The sequence below is a fragment of the Myotis brandtii genome, unplaced genomic scaffold (genome assembly GCF_000412655.1).
Source record: "Myotis brandtii unplaced genomic scaffold, ASM41265v1 scaffold300, whole genome shotgun sequence".
Taxonomy (NCBI): Eukaryota; Metazoa; Chordata; class Mammalia; order Chiroptera; family Vespertilionidae; genus Myotis; species Myotis brandtii.
This window is the reverse complement of record NW_005361459.1, coordinates 2,004,125-2,016,597: the sequence shown is the minus strand read 5'-3', so window position 1 is coordinate 2,016,597 and position 12,473 is coordinate 2,004,125. Positions and strand designations below refer to the sequence as shown.

At 41.8% G+C, this 12,473-nt stretch overlaps 1 protein-coding gene across 1 annotated transcript in view; it reads right to left on the bottom strand.

The window, feature by feature from the left end:
• Positions 1–12,189, bottom strand: part of CDYL (chromodomain protein, Y-like) — a gene marked incomplete at its 5' end in the record, with an annotated part of 95,675 nt that extends 83,486 nt beyond the window's left edge. The window contains one exon of the mRNA XM_005869642.2: positions 11,517–12,189. Coding sequence (XP_005869704.2) covers positions 11,517–12,189 — 673 coding nt within the window. The remainder of the gene's footprint in view (positions 1–11,516) is intronic.
• Positions 12,190–12,473: the final 284 nt, after the last annotated feature.

Genomic DNA, 12,473 nt, shown 5'->3' with positions numbered 1-12,473 from the left:
TATATTTTTAAAATATATTTTTATTGATTTCAGAGAGGAAAGGAGGGGGAGAGAGAGAAACATCAATGATGAGAGAGAATCATTGATTGGCTGCCTCCTGCACACCCCCCACTGGGGGCCGAGCCCGCAACCTGGGCATGTGCCCTTGACCGGAATCGAACTCGGGACCCTTCAGTCCACAGGCTGACATTCCACTGAGCCAAACCAGCTAGGGCAAAGCCAGTCTTTTTTAAAGGGCCAGAGCACAGGATTTTCATTCACAGCCACTCAACATGGGCTTTGCCAGAGGGAGGGCAGTGCAGACTAGCGTCACCTAATAAGAGTCTGGGGTGGGAGGCACTGGGAAAAGACGTGGAAGACCAGCTGACAGGATCCCCCCCCCACCCCAGCAGCCATTTTTCCTGAGGCACAAGCCCCTCCCTGCAGCAGCAGCCGGGGAAAGCGTGTCCAACACTGCTAAGGAGGCTGCAGCAGAGGACAAGACTATGGGTTTGGCCAGACTATAGGGGCGTCAGTGATGGGCTTGGGGTGAGGCCATTCCCCCACTTCCTGGGAACCTGACTGGCGTTCGTTTGCCCCTCACGGAACAGCTTACTTCAGACCGCAAAGAGCTGCCTCCGAGGGGCTCCACCCTACCACAAGTAGGGAAATATAATGGGACACACTCAGATGTATGGCTCTGAGATGGGGGAACTCACCCATCATCTTCCCTGAACAGCACCTCACCCTCACCCTCATAGGAGATTCAGAAGTCCGATCCTCCTGATTCTGCCAAAAGCCCTTTCAGAAACAGCCTTTTACATGACTAAATTTGATAGCTAGCTGGCAGGCAGAGGCCAATCCTGAGGTATACTAGGAAGTTTGCTGACATGCCCTGGGGTCCCTTCTTTGCATAGCCAAGCCCACAGGAGACAGCCACAAACTGTGGATCGCTTGAAGCTCCGAACATGTCACTGAGAGCCAAACATGGACAGCTTCTGACATTGGCTAGTACCACCCGGAGGCCTGAAGGCTGCATACAAGAATCAGCCTCAGTCAACATAAGAATAGGATCCAAAGGGAGATCCCAGAAGGCACTAAATTCTGCTGAGATGAATTCCACTTTGTGGATGTTTTTTCATTATTCTATTTATTTTTTCTTTTTCATTACTCTATTATTTTTTCTCTCGTATCTCTTATTTTTCTCTTCCCTTTTCTTATTGCTTTTTCTTTCTCCTTTTTACCTTTTCTTAGTTTTTCCTTTTCCCCCCTTTTCATACTGTCTTCTTCTTTCTTTACTGTTTTCCTTTTCCTATTTTTTATTCTTATATTTTCTCTCCCTTCTTTCTTTTCATATGCTTTTTTTTTTTACCCCATTTTCTTTTTCCTATTATTATTCTTATTCTCTTTTTCATTTTCTAATTCTCCTTTCTTTCGTGGTTGCTTTTGCTGTTGTTGGGTTCTGTTGTAAGCTGTTGTTTTGCTTCTTGTATTGTTTTGTTTTGCCAGCACCTGTACAACAGCGTGAACAACACGGCTGGGGTTAAGCCTCACAGTCAGCCAGCCTGAGGGTTGATTCCTCACACAAAAGGGACAACAATTAAGAACAAATTATAAGAGGAGAGCCCAAATAATCCACAAAAGGGACATTCTTAGAGCATTCAGCTCAGGAGATAAGAGGAATCTGCATCATTGGATTCCACAGGATACTTACTACATAAGTTCACCCCACAAAGACTCTGAGTCACAACATTTCTATCTAATACACAAAAATGAACAAAGAGACAGGTAAATGTGGAGACAAAGAAACAATGTCCAAATGAAAGAAAAAGAGTAATCTCCAGAAAAAGCTAAATTAAATGAAGGCAGGCAATTTACCAGATATAGAGTTCAAAGTAATAGTTATAAAGATACTCAAGGAACTTAATAGAAACTATAAGGAACTTAGTAGTAACATCTTAGTTTACATCAGAATGAAAAAAGACATATAAATCATGAACAAGAACCAACCAGAAATGAAGAATACCGTATCTGACATCAAGAATACACTGGAAGGCACTGGCCAATGTGGCTCAGTGGTTCAAGCATTGTCCATGCACTAAAGGGTGGTGGGTTCAATTCCCAGTTGGGGCACATCTGGGAGGAAACTGTTTGCAGTTTCTCTCTCACACTGATGTCTCTCTCTCTCTCTCTCTCTCTCTCTCTCTCTCTCTCTCTCTCTTTCATCAATGAGGGGGAAAAATGTCTTCAGGTAAGGATTAAAAAAAAAAGAATACATTGGAAGGAATTAAAAGTAGTCTGGATAAAGCAGAGGCTCGAATCAACAATTTGAAAGATAAGGTAGTAAAAAACACCTAATTGGAGCAATAACAACAGCAACAACAAAAGAATTTAAAACAGGAATAATTTAAGTGAACACTGGGACACCATGAAATGTAACAATACCTGCATCATAGGGGTGCCTAAGGAAGAAGAAAGTGAGCAAGGGATAGAAAACCTATTTGAACAAATAAATAAAATTCTCTAACCTGGTGAAGGAAAAGGTTACACAAGTTCAGGAAACACAGGGAGTCCCCAATCAAGATGAATGCAAAGAGACCCACAACAAGACACATCATAATTAAAATGGCAAAGGTTAAAGACAAAGAGAGATTCTTAATGGCAAGAAGAGAGTAACAGTTAGCTATTTAAAAGGGAGTTCCCAAAAGGCTGTCAGCTGATTTTTCAACAGAAACACTTCAGGCCAGAAGAGATTGGCATGAGGTATTCAAAGTAATGAAAAGCAAAATCCTGAAACCAAGACTACTTTATCCAGCAAGGCTATTATTTAAAATTGAAGGTGAGCCCTGACTGGTTTGGCTCAGTGGATAGAGCGTCGGCCTCCGGACTGAAAGGTCCCAGGTTCGATTCCAGTCAAGGGCATGTACCTTGGTTGCGGGCACATCCCCAGTGAGGGGGTGTGGAGGAGGCAGCTGATCGATGTTTCTCTCTCTTCGATGTTTCTAACTCTCTATCCCTCTCCCTTCCTTTCTGTAAAAAAAAAAATCAATAAAATATATTTAAAATAAAAAATGGGCAAAGGATCTGAATAGACACTTCTCCAAAGAGAACATAGAGATAGCCAATAGATATGTGAGAAAACACTCAAGGTCACTAATCATCAGAAAGATGCAAATTAAAACCACAATTCTCACACCTGTCAGAATGTCTACTATCAATAAAACGTCCAAGATGTGGAGGAAAGGGAATCCTAGTGCAATGTTGGTGGAAATGCAGACTGGTGCAGCCACTGTAGAAAATACTATGGAGTTTCCTCAAAAAGTAAAAAATGTGCCCTGACCAGTGCTGATCAATGGTGAGAGCACTACCCTGCACACTGAAGGGTTGCAGGTTCGATTCCCGGCTAAGGGCACGTACCATGGTTGCGGGTTCACGTCCCACCCCTGGTTGGGGTGTGTGAGGGAGGCAACCAGTCAATGTGTCTATCTTAGATCTCATCTCTCTCTCTCTCTCTCTCTCACCCCCCACTCTCTCTAAAAGTAATGGGAAAAAATATCCTCCAGTGAGGATTAACCAAAAACAAACAAACAAAAATCTGCCTTTTGATTCAGCAATCCCACTTCTGGGATTATATCCTAAAAACCCTGAAACACCAATCAGAAAGAATATATGCACCCTTATAGCAGCTTTATTTATAACTAGAGGCCTATTGCATGAAGAGATTTGTGCAATAAGCCTTCCCTTCCCTTGGCTGCTGACACCGGTTTGCCTCTGGCACCCGGGACCCAGGCCTTCGCTCTGGTTGGGCTCCAGCCAGCCCCGGAGCCATCAGGCTTCGCTCCGCCCCTTGAAGCCTACGTATGCAAATTAACCACCATCTTTGTTGGGTTAATTTGCATACTCTCCTGATTGGCTTGTTAGCGTAGCGAAGGTACGGTCAATTTACATGTTTGTCTATTATTAGGTAAGATAGCCAAGATCTTGAAACAGCCCAAGTGCCCACCAGCAGATGATGGATAAAAGAGCAGTGGTACATTTACACAATAGAATATTATGCTGCTATAAGAACGAAGGAACCCTTTGCAGCAGTATGCATGGACCTGGAGATAATTACGCTAAGTGAAATAAGCCAGAAAAAGAAAAATACTGTATGACCTCACTAATACGAGGAATCTAATGAACAAAATAAACTGACAAACAAAACAGAACCAGAGGCACGGATACATGGAACAGACTGACAAATGACAGAGGGGAGGGTGGTGAGGGGGCTGGAGAGAGGAAGGTAAAGGGATTAATAACTAAAGAACATATATACATGTATATCCCATGGACACAGACAATAGTGTTGTGAAGGTCATGGGAGGGGGATTGGGTAGAGGTGGGCAAAGGGAGGGTAATGGGGGACATCTGCAATAGTGTCAACAATAAAAAATTTAAATTAAAAAGAAAAGAAATGTAGTATATTCATACCATGAAATACATATGCAGCCTTAAAAAGGAAATCCTGTCATAGGCTACACAACATGGATGAACCTCAAAACATTATGCTAAGAGAAATAAGCCAGTCACAAAAGGAGAATACTATTTAAATCTACTCATATAAGGCATCTAAAGTTCTGAAATCACAGAAACAAAGAACAGTGGTTGCCAACGGCTTGGGAAGTGGGGAGGGCATCAGTGTTTAATAGACACTGAGTTTCAGCTTTGTAAAATGAAAAAGTTCTAGAAATCTGTTATACACAAAGTAAATGTACTTGAACATTCTGTACTATACTCAAAATGTTTAAGATGGTAAACTTAATGTATATGCTTGTTACAATGAAAAATGAAAACAAAACAAAAACAAAGACGTGGTGAATTATAATACATGTGGCTGGGAGTGACCTATTCTGATAAAGACTGAAGTACCAGATTTAGTGATTAGGAGGTGATCAGGGACCAAGGTATTGAATACTGGAGAATGATTTAGGACAGGAGCCAGACTGAAGAGTGAGTAGGAAAAGAAAAGAGAAAGCAACTGTGAACCATATTCTCCATAAGTCTGGCCTATAAGAAAAGTGAGAATATGGTGAAAACAAGTTTTTTAAAAAGGAGAACCCTGAGAAAAGGGGGCTATTGAATTCTAGTCCCTTCACTTCTTTCAGCCTAGCATTATCAGTAAAATGGGCATTCCTTAAGAGTAGCAGGTATAGTGACTAACGACAGATTGAAGTCTTTTTCTGTAATTTTTTCCTAGTTGGGCTGGCTTCTTCCCCCTTCTCATCTGCCCCCCAACATAGTATTGCATACTCTCCTGATTGGCTGGTTAGTGTAGCGAAGGTACGGTCAATTTACATGTTTGTCTATTATTAGGTAAGATAGCCAAGATCTTGAAACAGCCCAAGTGCCCACCTGGCACAATGCAGGGACACAATAAACACAATAGTATTAGAGATGAGATTGTCATGGGGTGATTCAGAAGCCCAAGTCTTTGAGGAATGCTGAAATAGGACCACGAGGCTGGTCAATCAGACAGTAACAAGCAGGGAGAAAAGTTAGAAAACAAGCCTCAACAAGGGACTTCATATGAGCCTGGAAGAGGCTGGCTTTCACTTCCCCTGCCATCATCTGGAGATGAGTATTCTACTCCAGAGGCTGTGAGAGAAAGAGGAGGCCTGTGGTACAGGTTTCTGATTTCAGTGAAGGTAGGAAGGTGAAGGGGAAGTCCTCTTGCAGGAGGTTGAGAATGTCACAGAATTTGATGAGGACACAGCTATAAAGGCTACAGGTGCACTACTATGTTGGGGGGCAGATGAGAAGGGGGAAGAAGCCAGCCCAACTAGGAAAAATTACAGAAAAAGACTTCAGAGACTGTAGTTTGGGGGTAACAACAACGAATGCACAGAATCACACACTGAGGTAATTTCTGTCTCCAAATGACCAAGTGCCCAAGACAGTGGAAAGGCTCTACTGCTCTGAAACTCATTCTGGTGATACTGAGCTCTACAGTGAACAAATCTGGGTGAGGGGCCTAGTGATTATCTATAAAGTTGCCTGCTGGATATTGCCATACAGCAAAATTATTCACTGATATATTAAAAGGGTTTTCTGCACCATTAATCGACAGATGTTTTCTTCAGTTTTTCCAGCTGGAAGAATCATATGTCATTCCATATTTGCATGCAAGCTCAAAACTTGCCCTAGCTCTTGTTTTCTTTGCAAGTTCTTCCAATTACCCCCAAAATCTTCTGTTCACAGTTTTTAGAAAATAGCAATAATGAAAGTAGAATAACAGAAATTCCTCCAGCAACTCCTTCATTCCCACACAAATGTTAATTAAGTACCAATTACATATGAACAATTGGACTAGACCAGGCGTCCTCAAACTACGGCCCACAGGCCACATGCAAATACAAATATTGTATTTGTTCCCGTTTTGTTTTTTTACTTCAAAATAAGATAGTGCAGTGTGCATAGGAATTTGTTCATAGTTTTTTTTAAACTATAGTCCGGCTCTCCAACAGTCTGAGGGACAGTGAACTGGCCCCCTGTTTAAAAAGTTTGAGGACCCCTGGACTAGACAATATAGAAGATTCTACAGGAGAAGATTAAAATGTTTGCCACGGTGCTTTCCCATTTTACCATGTAAAGTATTGTGTTTGTCCACCATTCTGGATATTTCTCTGCATCTTTTCCACCAGCATTTACTCTCTCAGAGGGAATAAGCTCTCTTCTCTTCAGTACAAGTGTCCAAGCCACCTTGGAGAATTTGACTCCTTAGTGCCTTCTTTCAAGAGGTTTCTGATAATTTGAGTTTTTAAATAGCCTTTCTTCATTTGTGATTTAAAATGTGACTGAGCCCTAACCAGTTTGGCTCAGTGGATAGAGCGTCAGCCTGCGGACTGAAGGGCCCCGGGTTCGATTCCGGCCAAGGGCATGTACCTTGGTTGTGGGCACATCCCCAGTTGGGGGTGTGCAGGAGGCAGCTGATCGATGTTTCTCTGTCATCGATGTTTCTAACTCTCTATCCCTCTCCCTTCCTCTCTGTGAAAAAATCAATAAAATATATATAAAAATAAAAAAATAAAATGTGACTGACTTGGAAGAGCACCCAACTTAGACTCAAAAACAGGAAGTGAAAAGACAAATATGAGTTCAGTCTCATGGTGAGCAACATCTGGGGCACAAGTGTGGTATGAGATGATTATATACAGTTTGAGAGGACTACCCCAAAGCTGAAACATGACAAAATTGGAAATTATTACTATATTAGAGGCCTGGTGCACGGATTTGTGCACCGGTGGGGTCCCTTAGCATAGCCTGCAGGGATCGGGCCGAAACTGGTGCCTGCCGCTCCTGTTCATCCTGGCCCTGCTGTGCCTGTTGCTGCCACTGCTCAGTAGGCTCGCTGCCGCTCCGCAGCAGTTTCTGGGCTGCTGCAGCAGCCAGCCGTGAGCCCTGCATCTGCCCCCCGCCGGTCAGCTGAGCGGCGCTCCCACTGTGGGAGCACACTGACCACCAGGGGGCAGCTCCTGCGTTGAGCGTCTGCCCCCTAGTGGCCAGTGCGCATCATAGCGACCGATCAACCGGTCGTTCAGTCGCTTTAGGTTTTTATATATACAGATTGTATATAAAAACAAAATTTGTTTATGGAGAGAGCTCTCTTATTTCTATTATTACTTAAGAATAAGGAAAACTAAGGGACTACATTAATATAGTTGTCATTAATGAAGTATCTCAATTGTTTATCTCAAATATATTAAAGAGGATTTGTTTGAAGATTTTTAATAAAAAATGTAAAAGAATTATTTCTTTTTTAGGATTAAATTATTAAGCAATTCAAAGAATAACAGAAGATAGGTGTATCACTTAAGTTTTAACATTTCTCATATTTCTGAGTGAAGCAATATATTCAACCTTAAATCTTTGTTTAATATTTAAAAGTTAAAAATTAAGTATACAAACACACAGTTATTCTGTAAAAATAATCATGCGTGTTAAAATTCTCCAGAAACATTTACTTTTTTGGCTATCAGATATTTTAATATCTGCTGTATTTGGTGGCAAAAATATCCCTCACAGTCGATTAATATTTTAAATAGATGGTTCATTTCCCAATGATGCCATGAGTATTTGTTTTAATTTGTTTTTGAAATACTCATTAGTTTTCTTATGTAGCTCTACAATTAATATGGAAAGTAAAACCAAACAACTGCTTTAAAAATTTAAAAATGAAGCTAACATAGCTTCAGTACTGCCTGTCATCCAGGAAAGATGCACCCTGAGAGCTAGTAAGGGGTTTTCTGGAATGTTCCCGTGCTTCTGGCCCACATACTTTGTCATTTCAATAGCGTTTTCCCTTCCTATTTTAGTGTGACCCAGTGATAAGGCTACAAAGACTCATTACCATCCTTGTCTTTGGAGGGCACCTTGTCTTTAGTGAGCAATGGAATCATTACTTCCACAAACATTTGCAGAGCACCTACTATGCGCAGGCACTACTCTAGACAGCAAGAGTTAGTCCTGGCAAAACAAAATTCCTTCATGGAGCTTACACTCCAATTGAGGGAACAACAAAATCAACTTCCTAAAAAGGGGAGGGGTGAGGGGAAGCAAAGGCCTTTGGTAGGTGCCAAGTTGTCTAAGCAAGACACCACTTGTTTTTGGCTTCGCATTTCTTTCAGGAAGGACACTCCAACTGCAGGCTCCTGAGGGTGTAGATGCTGGTTCTTTTCTTTTTTAGTCTGCAAACCTGATTTCGATCATGGCCATCGGGGATGTCATTTACCACTGCCCTAACAACATTCCTGAGTGGCTTCCATGCTTCCTCTCTTGTAAGTAGAGTATATAGGACTCAGGGCCAGGAGAGAAGGGCCTTGGAAACAGTGTTATTCCAACCCCAAATACCTAACTCCATAGAACAAGATAAAAATAATGTAAGATCTTATGCTTTCACATCCCTCGTGGTTCTAACCATAGCCATCCTTAAGGACATCTAATTTTTTTATATGGGAAGAGTAATAAACATAGAAGTCAGCAGCTCCTTATTTAAATAGAGGCCAGCATACTTATTATACACAAAACTGAAGGCTTTTGCAGAGGGCAGTTAACCCTGCGTAAATGTGGTAAAAGAATAATGTCAAAAACTTAGGGGTCAAAAGTTTGGAAAATCATGACACCCCCCCACCCCCCAAAGGTAGGTACATAGAACTTTTGTACACAATCAAGGCGGAACCACATGTCTTCTAAAGCCTTTTTTGTCCCCTTGCCCACCACTTCCCCACAAAATACTGCCCAGGACTGTGGCTTCCTAGAGCAGAGGTTAGGAAACCTTTTCCGTAAAGAGTCAGGTAAATTTTTCAGTTCTGCAGCTATAAGGTCTCTGTCACAGTGATTCAACTCTATCTCTGTGACTGGAAAGCAGCCACAGACCATAAGTGAACAAATGACTATGGCTGTGTTCCAATAGAACTTTATTTATGAACACAAATTTGAATTTCTTATATTTTCACGTGTCATGAAATATAATTCCATTTATTTTTTTCAAATATTATAAAACATAAAAACCATTCTTAGCTTGTAGGCCCTACCAAAACAAATGGTGCAATGGGTTTGGCCGCAGGCTATAGTTTGTCAACCCCTGTCCCAGAGGGTCACAGCAGGGGCCCAGTCCTTATTTGTAGTCAGAGCCCAGCACAGGGCCTGACCCTAAATAATCAATCAAGAGGTAGATGTTCCTTTGTCCTGTGGAGGCTTGCTTGCAATGTTGAGAAAAACTAGGGAGTAGAAATTGAGAAATGCTCTGATTCCATATCTGCTCTTAGTTCTGTCTGAACATCACACTCTCTCTGGACTCGACTTCCCTATCTGTAGAATAAAGCATACTATTAGCTGCTTTATAAAGTATCTTCTACCTCTGAACTCCTATGGTCCTTCATTTGCAACAAAGTAAGAGAAACTATACTCACAAACAGGTCAAAAATACAAGGTCAACTCTAAATGAGCTCACGCAAGTTCCTTTACACAGGTGAAGGCAAAACTTTTGGAATAGGGAAGAGGTGCTGCATTTGGGGAAAGTGTGTATCTGAAAATCACTAGCAAGATGGCAACTTACTGTCCAAAGGGAAACCCCATATTTCAACATACCTCTTCACTGTTACACAAGGGCCTAAGCCAAAACTTGTCGGATGCACCACAGTAAGATGGTTAGAGTAGTATATTAGATGAATTTTCTTTAGAGAAAAACAGCTCCCCTAAGCAAACTGGGATCATTTCATTTTGTTGTACATTATCTACTTAGTGTTACTTGAGGGAGACACACAGGTAAGGAAAGGGAATGGCAGGAGTACTGACTTGGAGAGAGAGAGAGTGAGAATGGTAGGTGAGGGCCCAGCAGAGAAACTTAGGAGCACATCTGCTAACTAAGGCAATGGTGTTAACATCAGATTGGCAACTGGAGTCCCCCTTCCTATTCAAGAATAATTGGGGCCCTAACTGGTTTGGCTCAGTGGATAGAGTGTCGGCCTTCGGACTCAAGGGTCCCAGGTTCAATTCCGGTCAAGGGCATGTACCTTGGTTGCAGGCACATCCCCAGTAGGGGGTGTGCAGGAGGCAGCTGATCGATCTTTCTCTCTCATCGATGCTTCTAACTTTCTATCCCTCTCCCTTCCTCTGTAAAAAATCAATAAAATATATTTTTTTTTAAAAAAAGAATTGGGAACTCTCAAAAGGCAGGATACAGGCGAGCAATTAGAAATCTATGGAAGGTAAGAAGTCACCAGGACCTAAAGTGAGGGAGGACGAGTGGGGCTTACTATCAGAGAAACACTTAATAGAATCTAAACAAATTGGTAGCTAGCTAGGCATGGGAAAGTGGAGGGAAGGAAACGGTCTGCTGTCTTAGGAGATGGGGAGATCATGGTATAACCAATTAGGGTGCAGAATTCAAGAGTAGGGGTACTAGGTAAACCCTCACTGAAAGGCATTTCTGATTATTAAATGGGTTAGCATAATAAGGATCATGACTTCTAATCAACACTGGTTATACTTAGATTCTTTTTTTTTTTTGGTGCCCGTGACCGGAATCAAACCTGGGACCCTTGAGTCCACAGGCCAACACTCTATCCACTGAGCCAAACCAGTCAGGGCTATACTTAGATTCTTAACATGAGACTCAGTGTCTAAGATGTATAAAGGTAGGTGGCTTCAGAATAAAACTTCTTGTAAAACAAATACCAACATTAACCTATTTAGAGTGAGACGCTGTTTAATGCAAGTCAATGTGATGGTAGTTTGTGGGTGCCAAATTAAATAGACTCACCAGTTCTGATTATGAGAGAAGTGCCAAAGGCTTCAAGAAAAGAGAAGCTGGCAAACTCTCTCAACGGTTAATCAGACATCTGTTACAGACTCTGCAGATTCCTTGCCATCTAGAGTAGGACAGACACAGAAGGAAGGAGCACCCACACCCCTTTGAAAAATCACCACACATGCTGAGTTAACAGTCCATGGCCATTGACAGGGACAACAACCGCTGAGCTGCTCACCTAGATACTCACCTTTTCCATTAACAGCCAATCCCGTGGCCATGGCTGCAGTCACAGAGCCAGACACCTGAGGCACTAGTTGGTGTATTCGGGGCCTGCTCCCCATTCTAGCTCGCTCTGCACCAGGGCCCAATAAAGCTCCAACTGGCTTTTCAGCTGCCACTTCTGGTGCCACCGTGTCCTCCTGACCCTGCTCAACGGGGTCCAGTTTTTCAGGGCTCTCACTCTGAAAGCCATCCACTGTGGTCCTGCTCTTAATGGGACTCTTAGGCACAAGTATCTTTATACCTGATTTTGCTAAGTCCATATTCTTTCGGTTTGAGAGAGATGGAGTTGTGTTTTTCCTGAACTTCTGGCTGGCAGCAAATAACTGACTATTTTTGGACTCAGTGTCTTTGCCGATCACTAGTGATTTAGGAGTGGTCTTAGAAAAGTTGCTGTTGGTGGATCTGGAAATCTGTTTCCTGGCATTGTTTGGAGAGGTTCTATTTGTTCTGGTTAATGTGCTTTCTTTCTGCTTTTCAGTGTGGCGTCTGTTAAAATCATGAATGTATTCCTCACAGTTCACAAGATGCTGTTCTGGTTCCCATGTGTCATCCTCACTGTCGTAGCCTTTCCACCGAACCAAATATTCTGTCTTCCCTTTTTTGTTTTTCCTTTTGTCAACAATGCTTTCTACCTGTTTATGAAAGAAAAGAAAAAATGTATAAACATAATATCTAAAAAATACAAGCTTAATAATATCAAAAATAATAAAAACCAAACAATGAAAATGATCTTCTCTTCCCTAAATCAAATCATCTGAAAACAGAAAAGTAACAGAACATATGTAATTTTTGCAATTTCCTTGAAATTAAGTCAAACAAAATAAAATAATAGTCATCCATAGTCTTTTGCCTGGTCATCCTTAAGTTACCAACAGCAGGCACTCAAGCAATAAATTGGCTGTGGTAAATGCACAAACCTATG